The sequence below is a fragment of the Mesoplodon densirostris genome, chromosome X, assembly GCF_025265405.1.
Source record: "Mesoplodon densirostris isolate mMesDen1 chromosome X, mMesDen1 primary haplotype, whole genome shotgun sequence".
Classification (NCBI taxonomy): domain Eukaryota; kingdom Metazoa; phylum Chordata; class Mammalia; order Artiodactyla; family Ziphiidae; genus Mesoplodon; species Mesoplodon densirostris.
Window position 1 is genome coordinate 125,476,835 of NC_082681.1, and position 27,745 is coordinate 125,504,579.

General features: G+C 42.1%; 1 protein-coding gene across 1 annotated transcript in view; it reads left to right on the forward strand.

Annotated features, from left to right (window-relative positions):
- PIR (pirin) overlaps positions 1 to 27,745 on the forward strand; it is a 101,510-nt gene that overhangs the window by 57,166 nt on the left and 16,599 nt on the right. The window contains 3 exon segments of the mRNA XM_060087006.1: positions 9,737 to 9,821; positions 17,538 to 17,582; positions 26,839 to 26,921. Of these exon segments, the coding sequence (XP_059942989.1) occupies positions 9,737 to 9,821; positions 17,538 to 17,582; positions 26,839 to 26,921 (213 nt within the window).

The following is a 27,745-nucleotide window of genomic DNA, read 5'->3' on the forward strand; positions in this document are numbered from 1 at the left end:
ATGGATGGGAGATAAACGATATGAAGGCTCCCAGTTGGCATATTTGGGGGTCATTTGTGATTTTATTGTACTGTTGCCTTTGTAGGATTATGGATGAATTATTCATATAAGGGATGGGCATTTGTTCTTTTTCTGGTTTTAATTTTCTAAAAAAAATTTGAACATCTGTAACCCAATTTCAGGCAAGGATGCCGACTCAAAGGGTGAAGAAATCAAAGTCTCTACTTTCACAATTAACATGTCTCTGATTCAATTTCAGGCCCATGAGTCCTGTCAGCATGTTTATTCCCTTCCCCCTTAGCTCTTCTCTCCTCACTACCTGTCCCCCAAATACAAGGTGAGAAGAGAGGGACTCAAGTGTTAATATTGATTAAAATGCTTCTTGAAAAAGGATACTCTTGAAACTAGACTGTAGAATAATTTGGCTATGTCCACAATTCCTGGTCAGCTGGACAGCTTGATGGTCAAGATATTCCGCAATCCTTTATGGCTGATAGAAGTTAAAAATGTGGTCTGACCTAGAGGGGTGGGACGGGGAGGGTGGGAGGGAGGGAGACGCAAGAGGGAAGAGATATGGGAACATATGTATGTGTATAGCTGATTCACTTTGTTATAAAGCAGGAACTAACACACCATTGTAAAGCAATTATACTCCAATAAAGATGTAAAGAAAAAAAAATGTGGTCTGGCCCTCCCTAGCTCTCACCCTATACAGAGTCATTGGCATTTTGCCCAAGAGTTTCTTGTCTTCTCTTTGCATAGCACTTCATGTATATGTCAAAATGTGATTACAGGGTTTTAATCCTTCCCGTAATGCCTTTGGCACTGAGGATGGAGACTCATCTCTCCCGCTCCTTATCAGGGTTCTTTAAAATAATCAAGAATTCAGAAATCAGAGTGCTTTGGATTGGAGACAGAAGACACTTACGCTTTGGTTGAAGAGCATTAGCCTATTGTCAACAATAAGAGTTGGAAGTTGGCTTTAAATAACATGGTAAATCTACTTTTCATTTCCTCAAATCGTAAGATCTCCCAAAGAAAGGGGAAGGTATGGTTTTCCACACCGGGACCATGGATCTGGCAGTGAGTTTCTTGAGTGTGTGCAGAGGTGTACGTGGTGGAGAGAACGGGTCTGTGAGAGCAGGAAAGTGGTGGCAGGAAGATGAGATCGGGAAGCCCCGTGGGCCATGGCCTGGATGATGCCCAGAACTCCTATGGAGTAGATCATCCTCTCTTAATTGAGTCTCCTGAGCTCGTCAGTGAAGTTTTTTCCACTGAGCCTCTTTTTTGTGATTGGCAGAAAGAGAACCTACCCGAAATAGACGCGAGTATAGGTGCGAACTTAGCAATACAGAAGACGGTCATCAACTGGGGAAAAGAGAAGAATAAGTCAACTGGGACAATTGGTTAAACATTCATAAAAAGAAACCGGTTTTGCTCATGATCCCATCCCTCATAGGAAAATAAATTTGATGTAGATCAAAGAATTAAATGTTAAAAAATTTGAACTAGAAAAAGACAGGCAAACATTTAACATGATCTTTGCTTGGGAAAGACTTTCAAAGTTTAAAAGCATTGGAAGGAAAAGCTGGATAGATCTAATCCATGTCAGAAATGCCATAAATGAAATGAAAGGCCAAAACAAGATTTTTCCAACAAATAGTATTAAGGACAAATAGCTTTAATTTATTTTTAAGAAACCCTCTCATATAAATTGATAAGAGAAGCACCAAACTCCCTTAACCCCACACCCTGCAGTTCTCTGCCCCCTCTCTGAGTCACACTACACAGAAGATTTGTCGGCACGTGTTCTCTCCACTTCCCCACCTCGTTGAGGCCCTCTGCCTGGCGACCACCCCCATCAGTGCACTGAGTCACTACTCCATGTGGCCAAACCCAGAGGTCTTTGTTTTCCTTCCTTCGCATGGGTTGCACGCTTCCTCCTTCTCCACACTGTCTTTCCTTCCTTTGGCCTCTGAGATAATACATTCTTGTGTCTCTGGATGCTCTTTGCTCCTTCTCAGTGTCACTTCTCAGGTAGGTGCCATTTCCTCTACTAGACCCCTAAACACCCAGCTTCCCTGGATCTCAGTCCTGAGTCGTCTTCTCTCTCATTGAATGTCATCTCCCTGGATGATCTCACCCATCCCATGGATTTAGATACCATTTATAGTCTTACAACTCCCACATTTATTTTATATTTTTATCAGACTGTAATTTATATGTAACATTATGTTAGTTTCAGGTGTACAACATAGTGGTTTGATATTTGTATATATTGTGAAATAATCACCACAATACACAGTAAGCCTCATTAACACCCATCGCCATACAGAATTACAGAATTTTGTGTGTGTGATGAGGATTTTTAAGATTTATCCTCTTGGTAAGTTTCAAATGTCTCCCACTTTCAAACGACCCCCACATTCATATTTATAGCGCAAGCCTCACCTCTGAGCTCTGTGTGGACTCATATATTCAGCTACATACTTGCCATCTCCGTTTGCATGGTTCCCAGGCACGTCAAATTTAAAATGGCAAAAGTTGAAGTCTTGTTCCCCTACCCCCACCTGCCTTGACAGCGAACACACACAAACTCGTTTCCCTTCCAGTCTTCTCCGTGTGAATGAGTGAATGGCACCATCACTCACTGCTCAGAGTGGAAACATGGCGGTCATCCTTATTGCATCTCCTCCCCTACCTACATCTAGTCCGAAATATATTTTAAATCTACTTCTCTCCCATCCCCTGCCCAGCCTTGGCCAGGCCCACTGCAGCAGCTTCTTCAGGGGTCTCCCCTCTCTTATTTACTCCCTTCCAGCTCTCCACATAGCAGCTCAAGACATCTCTTTACGATAAAAATTGGATCAATGTGTTTCCATTGTACTTGAAAGAAATCCTGCCTGGGTCTTTTCTAACTCTCTAAACTCATCTCATGCCATTCTCTGCAGCCTCCTCCTCCTCCTGTCTGCACGTGGCTCTCCTGTCAGTGTCCAGATCCTCCAGGCTCTTCACTGCCTCAAGGCCTTTGCACATGCTGTGCTCCGTTCTCTGCCCAGAAACCTCTTACCCCCAACTCTTCTCATTCGAGGCCTTCCATTCCTCCCCCATTTTATTTTCTCCCCTCTGCCCGGTTTATTTCATTTATGGCATGTGTAATTTTATATTTAATTTGTTAAACTGTCTTCCTTACTAGGAAGTAGACCACAAAGGCTGAGCAGATCTGTTATTCACCGATATACATATCCAGTGACTAGCACACTACAGACTCTCAGTCAGTATTTCTTAAATGAGGGAGCTAAGTAATGAATGAAAACATAAATAGGTTAATGAGCAGATATTTTATAAAAAGGGAAATACAAGCGGCCAAATTAATACACATGAAGCATACAGAATAGTGCCTGGGGCTTCCCTGGTGGCGCAGTGGTTAAGAATCCACCTGCCAGTGCAGGCAACACGGAGCCCTGGTCCGGGAAGACCCCAAACGCAGCGGAGCAACTAAGCCCATGTGCCACAACTACTGAGCCCACGTGCTGCAACTACTGAAACCCACGTGCCTAGAGCCCGTGCTCCGCAACAAGAGAAGCCACCTCAATGAGAAGCCCGTGTACCACAAGAGTAGCCCCTGCTTGCCACAACTAGAGAAAAGCCCGTGCGCAGCGACAAAGACCCAACACAGCCAAAAATAAAATAAATAAAATAAATAAAGAAAAAGAAAAAGAATCGTGCCTGGTATATACTAAGCCCTCAATATATTTAGTTATTGTTATTCTTATGTTAATAATATTTAGTAGCACTTGTTAAAATAATAATAATATCACCCAAACTAATAGTCAAATTAAAAGAGTAACGAGATATCAATTTCTGCTTCTTAAATAAGCTAAGATTAAAAAAAGATAAGATGGTCACTTATTTGATGAGATGGGCACTTTTTACAGGTAATTACCAACTGATTTGACCAAAAACAGTTTGGATGAAAACATTTCAGTTAGTGTAACAATTGATAAAAATGATCTTTTTGTTCAGAAACAGATGCTGCTAGACACTGGTTGTTCAAATATTGGTATCTGTACTGTGGAGGTTGTGCCTTTAAACTTTTTTTTAGGTTAAATTTTTTCCTGATTATTTTTCTTTTTGTCTGTTTTTTCAGGCATTTCCAGGTGTGTTTTTTCTTTTCCTTTTTTTCCCCAGCAATTAATTCCTCTCTTCTATTTTTGGACAAGGATGTATTGGGGAAAAAATTTTAATGTGTAACAACAGGGAATTTGTTGGAATGAGTTAACTTTCTAACAACAGGAGATTAGATGAGTGGGAAAAAGCCACTATTTGGAGCACCTAGTGAGTTGGAAAATGGCCCTGTGGTATAGCAAAATTACGGAGACCAGAAAAGCCAATGACTAGCAGTAGACTTGTTCAGGAAAATTGCTGTTCAGTCACGTCATCATGTTGACCAGCTAGCTCACTTTTAGCCACATTGTGTTTGGCCATAAACCTGTAGATATCTCAAGAGCCCTATAAAAATGTCTAGACTTGGGCCTCCCTGGTGGCGCAGTGGTTGAGAGTCCGCCTGCCGATGCAGGGGATACGGGTTCGTGCCCCGGTCTGGGAGGATCCCATATGCCGCGGAGCGGCTGGGCCCGTGAGCCATGGCCGCTGGGCCTGCGCGTCCGGAGCCTGTGCTCCGCAACGGGAGAGGCCACAACAGTGAGAGGCCCACATAACGCAAAAAGGAAAAAAAAAAAAAAAAAAAAAGTCTAGACTTTTAGATGTACAATTTCACTGTGAAGGAAAAAAATAGAAATGTGTTCAAAATTTTATGTGCAAAGATATTCATCAAAAGTTAACAGTGGTGCAAAAAAACAAAGAACAACTGTAAAACGAAATGCCCAACGTTAGGGGGATGATCCAACATAAGAGTAAGGGTCCAGGAATAGGTATACGCACTGTTTCTTTCTTTTATAAAATACTGAGGATTTGCACTTGTTACCTTAGAGTAATTTGCTTAAGCAACGTCTAGTAAGATTGAGAATTCAAGTGCATTTCCTGAATAAATCACTGAATCATCAAGGGTTTTCGAAATACTTCTCAAAAAGATGCGAAAATATTTATTACAGCTCTGACATGTAACAAATTGCTGCCCCGTGCTTTTAGGGAAGGCCAGCATGATGGCAAAATGAGCAGCATTCAGGGATAAATGGGTGGCAGTTATCTGTGAAAGGAGCAGTGGCAAGATGAAAGATACTTTATTTTCTTTACCATGCTTATACGTAGCAAGCAACATAGCACTCTTCTTTTTCTTGGGAAGATGTACTAAGCCACATAGCTTCCATGTGGAAGTGATTTCATCTTCTAATTAAGATCACATTTAAGAATAAAAGCAGAGGAAGGAAACCAGCTTAACACGGGTATCATACCAAAAGCCAGAGGAAGCGGGAGGTCTTTGAAGGATAGAAGATGAAGGTAGTTCGGGTTCAGAAGGAAGTGGTTTCGTAGTCCTTGTTTTTTTTTTTTTTTTTTTTTTTTTTTTTGCTGTACGCGGGCCTCTCACTGCTGTGGCCTCTCCCGTTGCGGAGCACAGGCTCCGGACACACAGGCTCCGCGGCCATGGCTCGCGGGCCCAGCCGCTCCGCGGCATGTGGGATCTTCCGGGATCGGGGCACGAACCCGTGTCCCCTGCATCGGCAGGCGGACTCTCAACCACTGCGCCACCAGGGAAGCCCCCTTGTTTTTTTTTGTCCTGCTTGTTTTGTGGTCATTATTGGAGTGGTGTCTTAGACTCATTTAGGGTTTTAATTCTGACATATTTATAAAGAGAGACAGGGCTTGTCTGGATTTGGTAGCACCCCTGTTGTTAGAGGTTAGCCAAAATTTACCCTTCACATCTCATAAAGAGTTCTGTTACTTCACTTGCTTACATGGTATTTGAACTGTAAGATTTTAAGCCGTTGGGCTTTTAAAATACAGACTAAGAGCTTTAAAGATAAGTTTCCCAAATGCTTTGAACAGAGAATTAAGAAATGAGAAGAAAGACAAAAGAGGAATAGCTTGGGATTTTAGTACCTGTGCAGGCAGTATTAATCAGGACCAAAAGAGAAAAAAGAAAAAGGAAAAAGAAAGTAATTTCACTGATGGAATTCAGGTGCATTAGTTCGGTACATGCTGAAACAGATTTATAGAGAAATGTTTTATTCTAGGTTGCCTTGGACCAGTTTATTTTAATCCTGTGGAAATAGATAGATTGAGAGCAGAAAAGAATGATTTGCTTAATTAAATTTTCATTCTATTTTGAGGGTCTATTAATAGTTTAATACTATACATGAAAAGAAACAAAACAGAACTCAGGAAAGAGTGTGCCTAATGGCGATATTTCTTTATAGTTGCAAAGCAGCAGTGTGTGTGATGGAAAAATTAAGTCCAGGTTTGCTCCAAGTGTATTTGAGACTGGCATTGTCATCTTTGAGTTAAATGAACAGAATTTACATTTGCTATTCCAGCAGTTACCAAGGAAGATCAAAATTTTAAAAACAATACCTATCTGCTTTTCAAAAACTGTGTGTATATGTGTGTATATATATCCATACATATATGTATACACACACTCATGGGAACAGCTTTCAAATTGAATTTTATCTCAGGATGGATTAACTGAAATAGAATAATGTACATATAGGTTTTGGGTAGTTGCTTATTCAAGACGTGTTATATTGAAACCGTCAATGATCTGATTTTCAGTACAAAAAGGAGAGTAGAATCAGAATTCTGTTTTTGGCTATAGATGTTGTGAAAAACACCTTCAAAATGAATTTCAGATTTCCCTGTAGCCTGTTTCACACTGTAAGGCAGTAGGATATATTTGTGGCTTTATAACGTCTCTCGTTGGTTTGTTTACAATTTTGTAAACGAATATGTAAGTACAGAATTCTGTGTCTGTGTGTGCATACGCATATCTGTGTCCTTGCAACATTAGAGAGAGGTTAGTGTTTTGGGGACAGTATGGATTAGGTTGAGAAGCTAGAGGCAGGAAGAAAAGAAGAGCTCACCGGGAGGGCAAACCTGATGGCCGAGGTTGAGGGCAAGAGCAGTGCGGTTAGCCAGGAGCCCCCTGCTCACCCCCCACAGCCCTGTGGCTCTCCCTCGCCCCAGCCACGTTCTCACTTCTCTACAGCTCTAGTCTGAGAAATCAGAAGGGAATTTACAGTATTAAAAAGTGGAGGAAGACATTAAAATTTTCTGACTCCGGATTTCAGAACCAGAAATACACTTCAACATCAGTGAAGTCCCAACACCAGATTTTCAGATTGAGTGAACTAAGCCCAGAAGAAGATAAAGGCTTTGCTAGTCAGCAGGAAAAGCACTACCAGCATCAGAGGCTCCCGGTTTCCAGGCTGTAATGATTTTTATGACTACATTCTGGGAGGATTCTAGTAAAAGTTAAACCAAGAGCTTCTTTTTGATTCATGTCCTTGCTGTAGGCAGGGATACTGCAGCGGCCCCGGAGGCAGAGGTTGGGAAAGATGCTTGAACCTTTTTCTGGAAGAGAGCAAAATATTGCCCAGGAAGAGGAGTCATCCGATACTAAGTGAAGCTTCCCCTTGATCTTTTTAGAAGTAATTTTAGAAGTCTTCATCAGGCAAAACCAGATCCTTTCCAGATGGTGCCTTATGCGCCTCATGATGCTAGAGGATCAGACCCTGCACCCCGGGGGTGCTGCCCTTGTTTCATGTGTGTCCCAAGCTCTTCAGATTGATTGGGAATCTTTGGCCTCAGGTTGCCCTTGATGTCACAGGTCTTTCTGCTTTCATTTATGTATGCACAGGGGAATTTGCCTTTCCAGCTTTTGGAGCTGTATAGATGCAGCTTGTCCTCCTAAGCCACATAAAACCATGTACCAGACCACTTAAAGCCCGAAGCTTCAATACGTGAGACTTCTATAAGAAAGGGAACAATGTTCCGATAGCATTATTTACAATTCTCTATTCTAAAACTTGAAGTACAGACATACACTTGGGCCATACCTAATCACTTGTCCTGAAGAGAGGCATTTTGCTACGTGTTGGTAAAGCGATTGATGAATATGCTATGTGTACTGTAAATAAATTTGTTTTTTTAAATAAATTTGTTATTACACATGAGATTTTTCATTATGAAACATCATTTGGTAAATATTTATTCAACACCTACTATGTGACAGGCCCTGTGCATTGGCCCCGGGTGAAAAGGGCAGATATGTCCATGTCCTCATGGAGTTTAACATAGTTATTCTCTGCAAAATGATGCCTTTATCAAGGATAGTAAATAATTCTGGGCTCTGGATTTTCTTTTGTGGTCTGTTTACACATGCGTGTTTTTAATGAGTGTAAGCTTTTTGTTAAAATATAACATACACAGAAAAGTACACAAATCATGTGTACAGCTCAGAGGATTTTTACCAAGTGAACTCATCCGTGAAATCAAGAAACAGAACACTGGCAGGTGCCAGAAGCCCCCTTTTAAACCCCATTCAGTTACTAACCTTCCCAAGGTAACCACTTTTCTGACTTCTGATACGATAGATTAGTTTTGCCTTGTTTTGAACTTTATAGAAGTGGAATCATATGTTATACGATCTGTGTCTGCCTTCGTTTCTTCAACGTTGTGCTTGTGAGATTCATCTGAGTTGTTGCATATAGCTGGGTTCGTTCATTCTCCTTGCTGTATTGTAGTCCCTTGTATATATTACAGTTCATTTATCCATTCTATCATTAAAGACATTGGGAATATTTCCAGCTTGGGGCTGTTGCTGACAGTGTCACCATCAAGATTTGAGTACATGTCTTTAGGTGGACCTGTCTGTTGCGGATACGCCTATTAAGTTGGAATGCTGGGTCATAGATTATGCATATATTCATCTGTACTGTGTACTGCCAAACAGTTTTCTCAAGTGTTTATATCAAGCGATAGTCCCACCAGCAACGTATGAAAGTTGCAGTTACTCCACATCCTTGCCAAATCTGGCGTTACGTACTTTTTCATCTCTGTTTTTTAAGTTAAAAAAATAAGTAGAACAGAACCACTGGGACTTTGTGGTAAACAACGAAACATCATAAAGTTTATGGCAACAGTGATAATCCCTCAGATTTTGGTCTGTGCCAATGATTCAGAATGGTGTTATATTGAATTACAAACTCTGCTTAACCGTTGATCAAATCAAAGCCACTGTTTACAATGGAAAATCCTGCAAAAGTGGGTCTTTCTTACATTTTGAGCTGTGGCTTTTTCAGGCCAGCAGCGTTGGACCACCTTTTTATACAAGAGGGCCAAGTTAGGACAAATAAAAATATTTACAGGCTGCTCTCTTTGAATTTCAAAATAGACATGGCTTTATTGAGACCTGGGGAAGAAACATGCATCTGATGTGCATTAACCTACCATATTCAGTAGAAGGGTAGAAGTGAGAAAGTTGGAGCAGCTATTAGGCAGTAAACTATTGACGTTGGATCACATTTGAGAAATGGCTGTAGGGAGACAGCTGTCATCTGGAAATTAGCTTGTCAAGCTAGGAGGGCTAACTTTTAGACTGAGACCCTAAGAAGGGGGCTATATTGGCAGCCCATCCCCCCCGCTTTAACAGCATCTTCCAAGGAGGAATTGTATATGTTAATGGATCCAGACTCCAGGCCCATGACAGAGGGTCCAGCTGAAGTAAAGATGAACCTTATTCTTGGAAAGATGCTGATGATTTCCTTTTTCATTTCAGTCCAAGATTTACACTTACACACCAACTTTATATTTGGACTTCAGATTGGGCCAAGGAGCAAAGCATTCCCAGCCTATTCCTAAAGGTATGATGGGCTCTGCAGTTTACTGATCATTTCAGGGGGAAAAAAAAAACACAAGGGGCTGCTTTCTCTGGAATGGACTTGTTTCTGAACCTCAACACAAAGTTCTATGAACCTTGTTTACGTTTAATTATGTTTAAATTAGCAAATACTGCTTGAGCTTTTCAAGTTAAGAGAATCAGGAGGAATTCGTGGAATGTTAGGGCTGAACCGTTAGAGCCGCCCCTCATTTTATCATTGTGAACGCTGAGACCCAACAGATGCGCTACTTGCTCAAGGCCACATGAGGACTCGCTGGACACGGTAGGACGTTTACCCAGGTCTCCTGACTTCTGGGCCACCTTTGACTCACAGAGTTCCTGGAGGGCAATCCAATCTGTGTTAGTTATGAACAAGTGCATTCTTGATTGAGGTACAGCTTTTGTTATGGAGGATTTACTTTTAAGTCGTCGTTTAAATCCAAAGAACAGTTAGAAAACTCCCAAGTGTTTAAGGCCAGTTTTATTTTTTTAAATGGCCACCCCTGAGGTCGTTAGGCATCAACCTCGGACCCATTCTTTTCTTCTTTGGTTTTTTTCATTCTGGCTATTTTTATTTATTTATTTATTTATTTATTTTTGCGGTACGTGGGCCTCTCACTGCTGTGGCCTCTCCCGCTGCGGAGCACAGGCTCCGGACGCGCAGGCTCAGCGGCCATGGCTCACGGGCCCAGGCGCTCCACGGCATGTGGGATCTTCCCGGACCGGGGCACGAACCCGTGTCCCCTGCATTGGCAGGCGGACTCTCAACCGCTGTGCCACCAGGGAAGCCCCCATTCTGGCTATTTTTAAGTACAGAAAGATTTTTTACATGAATGCATATGCCTACCTTCATACATAATTTTTATAACAATAAATGTGATAGCACGTGTGCTTGAAGTTTTAGTGCTGTGGGTTTTTCTTTTACTTTCGAGTTTGCGTTCCTCTAAACCCTTTCCCTCCCTCATCCACCCATAGCAGTATTCTCCCTGTATATCCCAGATCTGGAGTAGATGCCAGATACATCCTTGAATTAGATCTTACAATGTTCTCTCGACACTTTTCTCCACTTTCATTTATGTGCATGTAAATATACACACGTACAGGGTTATTTTTTCCTTGTTTTACTAAAATGGAATCATACCAGGAGTACATTTTTTGCATCTTGCTTTTGTGACCAGACAATACCTCATGGAAATTCCTCCGAGTCTGCTCGTATGGCTTGGTTGAACGGTGATGTTCTACGCCATGGGTTGACTACGATGCATTTAGCTCTTCCCTGTCAGCGGGTGCTCCCCTCGTTCCCTGCGCTTGGCTGCTGCACACTGGTCTGCAGTTTCTCCGTGACCCCACCAACACTTGCGTGTGTGGTTCGTGTTAATTTTGACTCTGCACTCCGCTGCCACCCTATATATTGCCTCATAAGAGAATGTGTGTCTGTCAGTTTACAAAGCTGTACTTCTAGATTATTTTGTCATTATGAATTTTAAACCTGAGATTTGTTTTCAAAAATGTTTTGGAATGCATACAAAAACAAGTAGCTTAGAAATGCATGTATGTCACTGAGTCGCTATAAACCCACTTTAAACAAGTCTGCTATAAACCCAGTTATGCAGAAGAACCTTTCTTTTCCAATATGTCACTTCCGGTTACAGTGTGTTCTCCCCCCCACCCGTGCCCTCACCCCCCGTATACGGTCATGCATGCCTTCATTGCATTAGGTGGCAAGTCTAACGTTTGAGGCTTCCCTGTCCAGTGCCAGACAAACAATTAATTCAGGTATTATAAAGCACTTATTATTTACAGACTCAATAGTACTGGCTGCCTGTAATCCAACATATTGGCTAGTAAAATTATACTGTAGAAATTTTATTATCAAACCATTCAAGTCAAGCTCACCTTTTGTCTTTTTTCTTTTTAACCACCTCTCCAGGTCAAATTCCAGTATAAAATTCAAGGACTATCTAAATTCATTTTATTTGTTGTTGCATCAAATATTCCTTGAAATGTGTAGCCCATTGGCTGGGTCCTGATCATGTTTTGTTTATAGTATTTTGATTGTTTTGCTACTCATGGTAAAGGGATTTGACGTGGATGTCTGGGTTATGTTTGGCTTTTGGCATAAGCTTTGCAATCTAACTAATTTAATGTTGACTTTCTCATATCGTTACCAAACTAAAGGGATAGAAATAGAGGCATGCACTGCTACCATCCCATGTCTGACACCAGGAAAAAGCATATGTCCCAAGGGACATCCAGTTAAGGGAGACTGGAAACATTTCTCATGAGTCAGACAGGTTTTATCTGAATTCCATCCCATAAATAATATTGGAATCGATTTTTACCATCTCTTTATTTCCTTCGGGCAAGGCACGTTTCTGTAGGGCTGTGCTAATCTTGCAGAAAACAGATGTTTCATGCAGTGGTGATTTGGAAGGCACTTGATATCAGGAATTGAGCTAGATGGTGCATCACTTACAAAGAATCCAATCTGCTGAGTCTCTGACAGTACCAGATTCCTCTCACATTTTTCATGTTGGTTCTTGGCTAAAATAAGAATAAGTAGTTGTGTTTTTTGTTGGTTTTTTTTTTTGCAGTGACTTTTACCATCTCTTGCAAAACAGTCCGATTTCCCTTGCTGCAAACTGATATACAGATAACACCATTTGTTATCATTCATTGAGAAGGACATAAATCTGTATTTCTAGGAAAATATCAATCTTTGCCAAGAAACTTGTACCTTCTGGTCCTCCTGTCCCCTTTGTCTTCTGACTGACTGCATCAAAGTTGGGCCCTCAACAAGCACTCCGTTTGTTTTCTCTATCTTCCTTCACAGTATCCCTGCTACTTGGCATTTAAAAGCATGATCTGGAGTGTTAAAAAATGGAGGATTGTTATGGTATCGAAAAACTTAATTTTGCTTCCCTCAACTTTTAACTTTTCTTTAGAGTATATGTACATCAGTCAACAAAATTTCTTTAGAGAACATATAGCTTATTGCATTATTCTGTGGTAAGCAGAATAATGGCCCCACGAAGATGTCCACGTCCTAATCCTGGAACCTTTGAATGTGTTACCTTACATGGTATAGGGGATGCTGCAGGTGTAATTAAGTTAAGGATCTTGAGATGGGGAGATTAGCCTGGGTAATCCAGGCGGGCTGATGTAATCCTAAGGATCTGTATAAATGAAAGAGGGAGATGGGAGTCAGTGAGAGAGAGAGATGTGACAGTCGAAGCAGATACTACAACAAAAACTGGTTAGAACCTACTAGGCCCAAGATGGCAGAAGGTTTGACTTCCTGTAGACCTTGAGCCTCATCATACGCTCATTGTAATACGTTAGCATGTTAATGACACACCCACAGTTGCCGTGACAGTTCCGAGGTGGACCATAAAAGGCCAGAAAAATGGGCCATGGCCCAATTCCTGGAAATCCCCGCCCCTTCCCCAAATTAGCTGGAATACTCCTCCCACTCGTTAGCCTATTACCCAGCCCATAAAATCTAACCTCCCCACACCCTAGAGGCCTCTCTTGCCTTCTGAGATGGACCGCACTCTGTCTATGGAGCACATATCTCCCTCAGTAAATCTGCTTTCACTCTACTTCAGCTCCCTCTTGAATTCTTTCCTTTGTGAAGCCGAGGACCCTCACTTGGCAGCCCGTCCCAGGGACTCGGATGAGACCTGGGACGTGACCATTCTCTCGTGCCCCCTTCTCCTGCAACAAAGTCACATTCTCTGGGTGTAGAAAGCTGATTGGAGGCAACCAGTTAGGGGCTGTTTCTCTCACCTATCTATATGATTTTATCTGTAAAAGAGAAGAAAGATATGAAATAAATACGCCAGTGTCTGTGTTCATTGTTTCATCCTTTGTGCTCTTCTGAACTAAAATATTAAAGTATTGAAAATAAACAAAAACCAGTCTCTAAAGTTGAGAGGGAAAGGGATTAACAAACAATGTGGTCTAATGAGGAGGACACATCAGGCAAACCCAAACTGAGGGATATTCTACAAAATAATGGGTCTGTACTTTTAATGAAGTAAATGACTGAGGAACTATTTCAGATGAAAGGAGATTAGACATGACAACTAAATGCCGCATGTGAACCCGGATTCCATCCTGGCCTAGACATGTTTTTTTTCTTTTTGCCCTAAAAAGCATTACTGAGACAACTAGCTCTATTTGAATATCTGTACATAGCTAATAGTATTATATTAATGGTCATAATTTTTAAACTGATATTGTATTAATTTCATAATTTTTATAAGTGCACTAGGGTTATGTTGGAAAATATCCTTGTTTTTATGAAATTATTTCAAGGTAATGGGGTATCATGTCTCCAAGATTACTCGCAAATATTTCAGAAAGAAAAGAATGATGTATATTTCTAGAGAGAATGTTAAAGCGTATGTGATAACAGGTTAGCTTTTGGAGAATCTGGGTGAGTGGTGTATGGTAATTCTCTATACTATTTTTGTAACTTTTCTATATGTCTGAAATTATTTCAAAGGAAAAATTAACAAATAATTTGGTGGCATGAGGAGGGGGAAGGGAAGACCCGGTGGGTCTGCCTCCTGTCCAGGAGACCAGGCATAAGGTCCATAGTGAGTGAGCTGCCTACACAAGCTGAATGCAGAGCTATCTGGGGGGAGGCTCTTAGGAACCAGCACTGCTCTGAGGTGTGGCATCTGGTGTGACCCAGAGTTTGGGTAGAGGTTTCTTCTCTCCTTAGCCCTGTTCCTCTCTCCCCTTTCAAACCCAGAGCTGACCTTTGTCATGGATTTGGCGTGCCACCAAGTCATGTTTTTCTACTTTCTCTACACATACATGTATAAGCAGCCATTGGAAAGTGCTTTGAAATAGTGAAATTAAGACTGAGGGGGAAGGAAAATGAGCTGGGTTAAGGCAAGGAATGTAGGCCAAGAAACGCTCTCACTAGGGATGTTTGCAAGAATTGGGAACCTCCCTGGAAATGAGAGCAAATGCCGCAGAAAATGATTTACGTGTTTAAAAGAAAAGTTTTCCACGTCTTCTGTTGGACTGAAGGAGGGCTGACATAAATGTGTTGCCGATTAAACCAAGCTACAGGACCAGGGGTAAATGTGACCTTCATCCCAGCTCCTGTTCATTGTCATTGACTGAGGGAGGGAGGGGAAAGAGCTTCCCAGCTGTGAAGAGCCAGTAGCTTGGAGACCACAGTTGCAGGACCTGTGACCTCAGATAGAAATAAAAATGCCAGGATGGTATCCGTTCCTGGTGCAGGACAGAAAAGTGGGAGGAAAGATAGGGGAACAAAGAAAGATGAGAAAGACCTGAAAATCTCACAAGAGAACTCTTTGATGATACAATCCTTCTCTTGGCAGAGAAGGAATTCCAAAAAAATGTGGTAGTTCATAAACATACAGTAAGCATTCACATGATTTGGCTCTTGTTTTGCTATAGCTTTAAGAAAATATGCTTAGAGGGAATTAAACTAGGTTTAATAGAAGCAAGTGCACATAGACAACATGATGAAAAGAAGGAAAAAAGGAAATTGCCCTCTGTTTCTATTTTATTCCCTGTAGCACTCTGTGCCTTCTAGCCAGTAGCATGAATTGTGTTATTAATGGTGAAGGTGGAGTCTGTATCCTAATGGAAGACTTTTGCAAGGAACAATAGGTGAATGCACATAATACATTGACTTGGCCATTCCTTTAAGCAAATGTTTGGTCCTTCTGGATAAAAGATTTAAAAAGATAAAAAGAGAAAGAAAACAGACCGAGGCAATTATGTGTAGACTAGTTTTCTGCTTGAAGGGTGAGTAGGAATGAAGCAAAGGGGGTGGAGGAGAAATGAGATGAGAACCATCAAAATGATTCCAAATAAAAACCCACTTGAACAATTAAGAGCTTTGAGGTTCTGTCAAACTTGGAAACCATTAATTTTTTAATACCTTTCAACCATGAGGAGAGGATCGATTATGTCAATCACAACACGTCCTTGCAATGGAATGCTTTGCAGTCTTTCCCAAGGATGAGTTATTTCTCTGTGTTTTGGAAAGGTATCCAAAATAGAACACTGAGTTCTAGTTTTTAAGCAAATAATATATACTGCATAAAAGAGAAAAGAAACTGAAAACACAAATACTGAATTGCTAATTATATTTATGGGCTGGGAACAGTTAGCATGTGTTTTCAGCTTCTAGCACGAACCTCCGCCTCCCCCCAAATTGGACAATGTGAAGACCCCTGGCTGTGCCTTCGTCTTTCTGTCTCCGCCCACAACAAGTACACCTGAGTGGTAGCTGATCACTGGATGATGGGAGGCCGAGCTCAGAAGACTGATCCAGTGCGTCAGTAAGGGAGCAAAAGAATGAGTGTGCTCTGAGCAGTTAGACTTAATTCCAGAGCCCTTACACTCATTCTCGTAAAATCTCGGGGAGGAAAAAGTGTGAAATAGGACGATGAAAAAAATATCGTCTGGTGTCCACCTGAGTGTCTGTCTTTGTTTTGCCATCCTTCAGGCTTTCCGAACCAGACTCAGTTTATGTTAAGTTTGATCAGTCATGCCTTATCACGTGGGCCTCTCTTGAACTTTTCAACCCACCTGCCAGCACAGCCACGTCCCTAGAGTCTACTTTGTCCTGTGTGATCCTTCCATGCCTGCCTTGGTTTTAGTTTACTCTGCCACCACGTTGACTCTCTCACAGACTCCAGTCTGGGTCCTGCCCTTGTACCTTGGACTCGGCCCTGCATTCCTTTCGCAGATCTTCTTTTCTCCCAAAGGCACACGGAGTGATGTTTTGATTCTGTTTTGAGCTGACCACTCCTACATTCACGTCCCTCAGTGGCGCTGCAGCGTCTCCTCTGGGCCATAGGGACAATACATAAATATCCGTGGAAATCCAGTGCTCGTTCCAAGAGGGCAGATAGTGGATTGTCACTTAAAACTTTTTGGAGGGGACTTCCCTGGTGGCACAGTGGTTAGGAGTCCCCCTGCCAATGCAGGAGACTCAGGTTCAAGCCCTGGTCCGGGAAGATCCCACATGCCGCGGAGCAGCTAAGCCCGTGCGCCACATCTAAGGAGGCTGCACTCTGGTGCCCACGAGCCAGAACTACTATGCCCATGTGCCGCAACTACTGAAGCCTGTGTGCTCTAGGGCCCGCATGCTGCAACTACTGAATCCCACGCACCTAGAGCCCGTGCTCCGCAACAAGAGAAGCCACCGCAATGAGAAGCCCGCGCACCGCATCGAAGACACAACACAGCCAAAAAAAACCCAAAAACTGTTTGGAGGCCCAAAGAACTGAAGATAAGCCAGACTGGTGTGTTGTAGTTATTAACATGATGTTCGACCTGGAAGGAACAGCTTGTTTGTTAGTACAGCTGTTGGCATATAGATACATAGCCAGTGAATAGCACACTGTCTACTTGGGTGGCTCTTAAATACTTGAGGCCAAGTCATTTAGGTTTTGGGGTGTGTGTGTGTTTGTGTGTGAATGCATGCATGTGGGACTGTGTTTAAAACTGTTTACAGAACTTAAGTTTTAAAATATGTATATCTAAGAGATTTCATCTTCAAACCTTTTGTATCTGTAACTTATATAAGTTTATATATTTGTATGTCATATGTAGAGTATTAAATATTTGATATTGTTATCTCTTTGTTCCTTTTGGCATTATGGACACTAACCTTTTAATGTCGCTGGTCCCTTTTCAGGGTGGACAAGCTTCATTTATACCATATCTGGAAATGTATATATTGGTAAGTGATGAGTCTGTTGCTTTGGGTTCAATTGCAATATCATTTAAACTACTGCCAGGAAGGAAAGGTAAGATGAAACCTTTCGTGTAATTGAATACTATGTTTCCTCCTGTTCGGCACCAGCCCCCTGTACATCCTGGCACACCCAGGGCAGGGCACCTCTCAGCTTCCAGTATATTCAGTGAGGGAGGAGAATAGGAACGCCAGACATGACAGCAGCCATTTTACTGTGGCCTGTGTGCAAATGTAAGTTCCAGGCGCAATTATGTGGGTTGACACCTTGCTAGGATGTTGGCAAGCCCCATACTGATAAAGGGATGGAGCTTTAATGGGCTGCAGCGGGAGCAGGACACTATCTCCTGGGAGGTGGAAGGAGGTGAATTTGCAATCCCAGGTGCTTCTGAGAAATCTCTAAATGTTTTTTTTTTAATTTTTTTTTTTACTCTAAGGGGTTGTGCATGTGTCACTTGTTGAGTCTAGTCTAGAAGGGATGTTTGAGACCCAATCAACTCTCATTTTATAGATGAGGTAGGTAAAGTCGAGAGAGTTATTAAACTTGCCAGAATTATGCATTGGTAGCCCTGGGACCAGAACCAAGGGCTTGTCAATTCCACTCCCTGTGCCCCACCCCATATCCTTTGTACGATGACAACACAGGAACCACACCATCTAACTTGTCTTTTCCAGTCTAAACCCTTTAGCCAACCCAGCAGTAGAAGAGCCAGGAATGGAGGGAGAGTGGAGCTTGTAGAGTAGGCTGGCTCCTGGCTGTATCTACTCCCACTCTCCCCATCCTCCTAGAAGCAGCATGGAGGCCAGGAAAGGTCGCTATAGGTTTGACAGGGTCCACTGACCAACTTCCAACTGCCAGTAGTACATGTGTTTCTTGGCCTGAGGCTTTCTCTGAATCCTGGGAAGGATACTATGCCCCAGTCAGGGCAGGATGAAAGTGCTAAGGAAGCTGCCTTGCCCCTCAGGTGGGATAACGCTGAGGCCTGTGTGTGAGGCCTTTTCCTAGAGTGTCCTGGAGGCGTTATGTGCAAGCTACCCACGTGAGCGTCCTTGATAACACATCCTTCACTGTCTGCCTTCCCTTTCCTGTCTAACTTTCCCAATTCCTGGACTGGTGTTTCCTGGGACTGCCTCCCAGATAAACTCCTTGGACTCAAATATGCACGTCAGGCAGTGCTTCTGGGAAAACCTACAGTAGGAGAACCAGCCTCCCTTCTCCCCTTCCCTGCCCCTCATGGACAGTGATGGGTGGTGTGGATGGGGTGAGGGGGGTGGAGCCGAGCATCTGACCGCTCCGAGGTACCGGCCAAGAACCCCATTTCTGAGGCCCGCTGTGGTCGGAGCTCTTCACCCCAGCCTGCAGGGTGGCCTCCTCTGCAGTGAGCTTGCTGCCCTAGCATGGCTACTTCCTTGGACAACACACTCCCAGTCCCAGACCGCTGGCTCACTGAGACTGTCTGCTGAGGGCTTGAAGGCTACACCCAAAGCCATTTAAACCATTCTTTATATTCTCCAGAAGGGCAGTTTAATTGCCTGAAACTAATCTTCTGAAAAATAGTGGTACCACAAGCTCGTGTATTGTGATTTTATACCATAGAAATGGGCTTAGTTCCTCTTTCATTGATTAGCGTTTCAATTATGATTCAGAAGCAAAATTTATTTATTTCAGCATTTGAGAAAGTTTGAAAACAATTTAGTAGTAGTATCACAAGTCCGTGGGCACACACATTAAACTATATTAACCATGTGGAAGGGATGAAGCGTCATTTGTTTTTATGATCTCTTGAAAATCTTGGTTCTCACATAGTACTTTCTAAAATAGAGTAAAAGCCATTTTTATGGAGGTAGCACCCGTGACTTAGGATTTCAAGAGAAAGAAAATAATCTGCACACGTGGAAAGTAATAAAGCACATGGATTCTGAGGTGGTAAGGATACCAGAAATGTGTAGAATGAGAAAGGACGGGCTCAAGTTTTCTGTAAAGGGCCAGGTAGCAGCCATCTTCATCACTGCGGGCCATACGGTTTCTGTTGCAGTGACTCATTCCTGCCTTTGTAGCACAAAAGCAGTCACAGGTGATACATAAATAATTGGGATGGTTGTTCCAATAAAACTTGATGTATGGCCACTGAAATGTGAATTTCATATATTTTTCATGTGTCCTGAACTACTACTCTTGGGATTTTTTTTAGCCATTTGAAAACATAAAAACCTTTCTTAGCTTGTGGGCTCTACAAAAGCTCACATTTGATTTTGGTTTTATAGGCAAGGAAAAAATTTTCCTCTACTGTTCTAGGTTCTTTTTGGCTGGGCTGTGAGTTAGATTGACATAAGACAGATTAACAGGAGAAAAACAAAGTTAATTACATAGGTACAGAGGTCCCGTAAAATATGAGACCCAAGGGCAAGTTGGGCAGATGCCATCCTGAGCTAAAGAATGAGATAGGAACCTGCGGCTTCAAAGGGGAGGAGAGTAATTCACAGGATGATAAGAAGAGCAGATGTTTGGTAATTAGATGTTTGCCCTGCCAGCCAGGTAGGCCATTTAGATGAAAGTTATCTCTGGTAATAGCTCTCTCTTTGAACCAGGCCCCTTATCTAAATTCTTTAAGGTAGTTAAGAGAGTGGTTGGAAGCACTTCCTGAGTCTTTTGGGCCTTGACTGTCTTCAGCTCAAAACAATCTGCGTGCCAAAGTGGCACATCTTGGGGAGTCTCATTCTGAACCCCTTCAGTTTAAATGGCATTGTAGAGGTTGAAGAGGAGAAAGATTAACAAATAATCTTCAAACCCTGTTTGAATCAGTAGTTACAGCCTTGTTTCCTGACAGACCTTTGGTCCAAGAATTTAACAAGTGAAAAGGTCAGTGGTTCAAGGGGTAAGAATGACTTATACATCCACTTGTTTTTCTCGAGGTGAGGCAGGATTTTCCTGAGTCATCCCTATTCACTGGCCTGGTCACCTCTCGTGACCATGAGCCACAAGTGCAAAACATCTGGCAGGAAATGGGGTCACGGTCTGTAGTGTTGGAGCAAACTTGCATCTGTCCAGGGTAAAGTGGACCATGGAGAGAATCTATCTCGCGAAACTGCCCTCTTGGGAATCTGCTTCAGCCAACGAATAGCTGGCCAGGTGACCTCATTTGAATTTCATCTCCTTCCCTTCCTCCTCTTCACCCCCTAATGGAGATATTAATGAGAAAAGCAAAAGGGCAAGAACAAATCACCAGAGAAAAAGAAACAACAAAGCAGAAATAGCTATTGAATGTGTACTGACCTATAAATCTATAGAGAGAATCCAAAAAATGCTCTCTGACTTTATTGCCTCAATTTTATCTTGCTTATAAAACTAGGATGGCATCAGGCAACCACAGATGGCAGGAACTGATAAGCAAGTAATTGTCTTAAATGTCATGTCCCTCCATTCTGTTGAAATAGATGTTATAAATATGTACTTAATGTATGGGGCTGGAATAAAGAGACTGTAATTCGGCTTGAGAAAGTAGTCTGGGGAGATTCTATAAATGGAGATTAGGATGACTGTTAAAAATATTAATTGGGGCTTCCCTGGTGGTCCAGTGGTTAAGACTCCACGCTCCCAGTGCAGGGGGCCTGGGTTCGATTCCTGGTCAGCAAACTAGATCCCACATGCCACAACTAAGAGTCCACATGCCACAACTAAAAAAAAAAAGATCCCGCATGCCGCAACTAAAGATCCCGCATGCCACAATGAAGATCCCCCATGTGGCAATGAAGATCCCATGTGCCACAGCTAAGACCCGGCGCAGCCAAATAAATAATAAATTAAAAAAATATTAATTGACGCAGGAATTACTTAAAAGATGGACATCAGTAGATCTAGTTTTGTAAGGACAGGTGGAGTTTTGAACGTTAGAAAATGCTGGACATTAACTAGTTGTCTAAGTTAGATATTTTAAAGTTCATGGTGAGTATAGTGAAGTCATGTAATTGCCCACTAACGACACCCTGAAGAAGAGAAGGAATTAACAGAACTAAAATAAGACAAATAGAATTAGTACTTCCTTATTTAAGAGTACTTATTTGAGATGTTTTATGGTTTTCCAGGATCTTCTTAATTTTGATACATTGTGGTTTTTTTCAAGCCTTCTGACTGTTGAATAGTAGCTTTAAAAATTGTGCAGGAGAGGGCCTCCCTGGTGGCGCAGTGGTTGAGAGTCCACCTGCCGATGCAGGGGATACGGGTTCGTGCCCCGGTCTGGGAGGATCCCATATGCCGCGGAGCGGCTGGGCCCGTGAGCCATGGCCGCTGGGCCTGCGCGTCCGGAGCCTGTGCTCCGCAACGGGAGAGACCACAACAGTGAGAGGCCCGCATACCGCAAAAAGAAGAAAAAAAAAAAATTGTGCAGGAGAAAGATCTTTGACAGCAGTCTTTTACTGAGGCAACAAGTCCTTTGACCAGCCCCCAACTGAAATCTTATGCAGTATATGATTTAAAAAAAAAAAGAAAATAAAACAACATGGTCAGAAAACCAGTAGATCCCAAGGATATTAGCTCTAAACCCCTTCCCTGCAGCTGAGATGAAAATGACATTACACATCAACACAGAGATCAGCAGGTTACAGGAGTTTGTATCCTGTGTCCCTGAAGCTTGGGGCAGTTTATCAGCTTGGATGCCAGTCCCCTAGAAGAACCAGTATCAAATATACTGTTGGGGCTTAGAAAATATATTTAGAAATCTAAAAATATTTGTGGTTATTGAGATGACAACTAACTGGTTTATGTGGGTAGTAAAATGTTTCAAACTTATTTGAATAAGTAATTATTCATGCTCACTGTGCTCTGCCCTTTGCCTCTGGTTCTGGGGGGTATTAAAAAGTTGGACACAGCCCCTGGATCCCAATAAAGGTGGGGAAACACACTAGGAGCCCTCCGAGTTGACCTCCACTTACCCAAAATGAATTGGACTAAGCAGTGCGCCTCATTCCACGCGGAATACATTGAATGAGGTGCCTGAACGCCCAGGATGATCGGCTCCCCTGGTCCACCTGCCCCCTGCTACTCCCCCTGGCAAGCTGAAGTGGACTTAAAGGCAGGTGTGATTGTTCTCTAATCTGTTTATGCCAGTTGCACCAGTGATTGCAATTATGCGATTTAATTAAATAATATTTAAATTAATGAAATAAGCTTGAAAAGAGTATTTCTAGAGCAACTAAAGTCAAATGCTTTGTAAAAGTATATTGCTAAAGAAAACTCTTAGAATTAGTATGGCAGAGATGACAGTAAAAGATTAGGGGAAACTGATAATCTAGAAGGATTTCAGTGGCACATTATGGGTATGCTTTATAAAGAAAGGCAGTGCTTCAATCCAGTTTCTAAAAATTGGCAAATGGATGCACATTTACAATTTAATTTAAAGTAAAATGTTGGAGGCAGCTTAATCTTTTTCAATTAATGATCCGGATTGCATCAGATAGGAAGGCTTCAGCTGTACATACAAAATTGACGATATCAAAATCTGTGATAGAAGTACCAGAATGTACGGCACAGAGGGTAAATGGGACAGTAGTTCTTGTAAAGAGAAGAAGAAAAAGGAAATATTGTGTATGGGGAGAAGTTTCACAGCAGTAAACCACACACTGAAGATGCAGCACTAAATTTAAAATGTTTTAAAGTATTTTGCCCTTTTATGACTGTTTACGCAAACAAAAATATTTGCAATTCAATTGTTTTCAGTTAAATTTTCCTTAACTGCACTATTAGATTTAACATTCTTGGCGAAGCTTCCCAATGGAAACTATTTATTATCTGATTTGGCTCAATTTATAATTGAAAGTAGTCAGAACCAATAAAATATATTTTCTTTGAGACTTATTTTAGGTTCAGGAGATAACCAGATGGGTGAAACAGCATAGAAATGACATGAAGATGGAATCAATCTTTGCTTTCTGTGATCCTGCTTTAAACATTTTACAAAATAATACAGAAGCTAAAGGTACACTTAGAATGATTAATCTTAAAAACCTGACTTTCCAGTGTCTATAAAAAAGGTTTGCCTTATGGTGGAGCATTTCAAATGGCCTCTTCAGAAGCAATACTGTGATTCCTCTCCTAGATCAGCAAGTAGAATGAGCGGAAATTGCGTTCCGTATAAAATTAGATTGAGAGCTCTTAGGGAAACATGAACTCTGTTTCTAAATTAAGATTTTCTTATAGACCAATGACTGGCAGTCGAGCAAGCTACCCTGATAGGAGGTGCAGAGAAATCCCAGTTCAGCATTATTTTTGAGAGCTGTCTCTTGCCAGCTCACTCCATTAAAACATAGTGAAGGGGCTTTATAAACCACTTTGGTCTCTGTATCATAAAACATCCTACATGATAAAATTAGGGGTCAGGGGTAGACCACATGGGTAATGGGTGTTACATATGAATTCATTGAAGATAAAGACATGGTTCATTGCTCCCAGGGAATCTCAGTAAAGCATACTTAATAAAATGCTGCTTTATATCACAGTGTAAAATATTACCCCAATCTAAATGAGATTATTCTTAGACTCCGAGACCCCTCTTTTTTGTTGTTGTTTTTTTTTCTTGTTTTGTTTTTGTTTTTGCGGTACGCGGCCTCACTGCTGTGGCCTCTCCCGTTGCGGAGCACAGGCTCCGGACGCGCGGGCTCAGCGGCCATGGCTCACGGGCCCAGCCGCTCCGCGGCATGTGGGATCTTCCCGGACCGGGGCACGAACCCGTGTCCCCTGCATCGGCAGGCGGACTCTCAACCACTGCACCACCAGGGAAGCCCCGAGACCCCTCTTTTTATGGCCACATCCTTGCATGAGTAGAAAATCAGCGTAGTTCTATCATTCACTGCCGTGACATCTGTTAACCTAAATCCTTGGGGGAGGATAAACCTTCAGTGATTTGCTGGGGCTCGCTCTTGGCAGCTCGCTGGAGCAGGTTGTGTACCTCTTCCCTGGCCTCAGCTTGGTAGCTTGAAATTGGCCACAGCGGGAGCATTTAAACCATGGAAATTGGCACACAGTACAAATCAGGTTTGGTTTTCCCCTTGTCCCCAAAAGCCAGTTGGTAAACATTAACTAGCACACCACTGCCTCTGAGACAGAAGTTCCTAAGCTTTTTGTGCCATGAACCCTTTTGACATTTGCCAAGGCCCCACCTCTGAACAATGTTTTTCGTTTTTTTTTAATTCAGTGGTGTCATTAAAAGCTTAAAAGAACAAGTCTGTGATACATTTCCATGTGTGCTTCTCTGATGACATTTGAAATAACATGATCCAGAAGCACGTCTACTTTAAATTGTTAAGTAGTGATTAACATAAACTTATTTTGAGATCTTTACAATGCTAATGTGATACGAAAATATCCGTGATTTCTACTGGAAACAGAATTATTGGTCCAGCTAATACTGCTGTGGTTTTCTGGCTATAGTCATGACTGAAAGAAAGGCCACATTTCAGTTAGGTGTTCATGAAAATAAAGATGTCATTTGTCTCCCATGCAAGTCCATGATTGCTCTGAATTCTATCCATGGACCCCTTGGGAACACATTGACTCCAGGTTAAGAAGTTCTCTGTTAGAATCCTATTTCACGTTTGCAAGCATCAGAATGAACCCTGCTGCTTCATGTTGGTTATCTCCAAAGTGGAGGTGAAAGGGAGGCCTTCTCTAGAAAATATGACTATGTTTGAACTCCAGTCAGTATTTAGAAAATTCACAAATTATGTTTATGTGGTAATTCCTCAAGCTACTGCTTTCACTTAAATAAGTGCTTCCATGTTGATTATTCAGCTTTAGCTGTATCGTGTCAGGTGACTGCCCTTTTTTTTTTTTTATAGTCCAGAATGCCATGCAGGCATCGTTACGGGCTTCTCAGCCTGCCCGGAGTCTTCTCTCTGTTGTCTGTTCACGTGTCTGGTTTTCAGTCAGCTGAAAGGCCCAGCCATGTCCCGCCTGCCGCCTGCTGTGGCCCTTCAGGCCGCTGCATGATGCTGCTCCTAGGGAGAATCGTGTTCTTCGGCTCTTCTGTCTCCCATTGTTGCCCAATCTTTCTTTCTCCACTCCACCTCTCAAACCCATTCCTATTTTTCTGTGTCCACTCTCCCAGTTCAGACTGGAATTCATTTCCACTGAGACTGTTAGAATAAACTCCTAACAGGTCATCCTAACTTCAGTCTTGCCCTCTCCAGTTTATTCTGTGCTCTGCTTTCAGTTATTTCTCCAAGACACAGATCTAACCATTTCCCACACACACCCTTTCCTCAGAGGCCCTCCATTTTATATGGATAAGCATGGCCTTCGTGTCTTCCCTTGACCTGAAGCAAGTGTGCATTGCCATCATTCCTCCCAGAAGAATGTTCCCGCAATGATAGAAGGTTCACCCGGGCATGCCCTGCACATTGCCAGCCCCTCCCCTTTGCACAGTCTGTCCTCTTGTCTAGAGCACCCTTCATCCTAGCTTTGCCTTTTATCGGTCTATCTGATCCTGCAGAGCTCTGCAGTCCCTGTTCTCTCTTTGAACTTTGTTTATTCCTTTCTTGTTGCCTTTAACACACAATTTCATTCGTACTATTTTTCCTGTTTCATCTGTGAGCCTTAATATAGAAGGGATGGAAATAGATATATCCTGAAACCTCTCCACTCCCGCAGCATTTAGCAGAGGGCCTTGTACATAGTTCCACAGCTGTTGTTCACTAGCTCTCCAACTTACCTGTTTTCGAGTTGAATTAGTCTCTGTTTTATGAATATATATTTAGTTTCTCTCAGTGAGATTTTGAGTTATTTGTATGTGAGGAATCGGCTTTGCACTTCTTTGCATTTTCTCACAGTGCTGGGCAGTTAGTTGTAGGTGTTCAATAGATACTTGTTGAAAGGAATTAATGATGGAATTTACTAATTTTCCTAAGCATGCTTAAATCTTTTGAGGTTTATAATTGACCCAAGGAAACACTCTTATTAGCATGTAATGCCAAGGACTTTGCTTATTAATTAACCTATTAGGCACGACATTGAAAGTGTAAGTGGAAACATAGTACAGGGTTCACTTCCTTGTCCTTTTCTACATTGGAAAGCAGCCAGTTTCGGACTTTAATAATTGCCAATACCATCAACAAGAGATTTCAGGAGATTCCTAAGTTGGTTGTTTCTGAACTTGAAATTCATATTATGGTGCCGTGTAGTTAACTAAGTTTGTAATCGTATGAGAAATGTACTACCATGAGGACTAAATTAAGTGGGTCATCTTTTTTGTAGGACCTGATGACACACAACAAAAAATAGAACCTCATCACACAGCCGTGCTGGGGGAAGGTGACAGTGTCCAGGTGGAGAACAAGGTTAAGTATTAAAAATATTTAATTGTCTTTTTTCAAAAAATTTTTTTGCATTTAAAATTTTTAATGTCATTTTTTTTTTTGCGGTACGCGGGCCTCTCACTGTTGTGGCCTCTCCCGTTGCGGAGCACAGGCTCCAGACGCGCAGGCTCAGCGGCCATGGCTTACGGGCCCAGCCGCTCCACGGCATGTGGGGTCCTCCCGGACCGGGGCACGAACCCGTGTCCCCTGCATCGGCAGGCAGACTCTCAACCACTGCGCCACCAGGGAAGCTCTAATGTAATTTTTAAAGGTTACTTTCCATTAACAGTTATTATAAAATATTGGCTCCATTCCCCATGTTGTATAATATACCTTTGAGCCTACCTCACACCCAATGGTTTGTACCTCCTAATCCCTCACCCCTATCTTGCCCCTCCCCCAGCACTGGTAACTACTAGTTGTTCTCTGTATCTGTGAGTCTGCTTCTTTTTTGTCACTAGTTTGTTGTATATTTTAGATTCCACATATAAGTGATATCATACAGTATTTGTCTTTCTCTGACTTACTTCACTTAGCATAATGCCCTCCAAGTCCATCCATGTTGCTGCAAATAGCAAACTTGCGTTCTTCCTTATGACTGAGTAATATTCCATTGTATATATGTACTGCATCTTCTTTATCCATTCACCTGTTGTTGGACACTTAGGTTGCTTTAATTTTCTTAACTTGTACTTTCTACTAGTTTCCAGGAAAATGCCGAAATCTCCTGTGTACCTGGAAATTTTTTTCTCTTCCTCCGGGAAAGAAACTATGCCACAAGTTTATCAACCCGTTTCATTAACTTC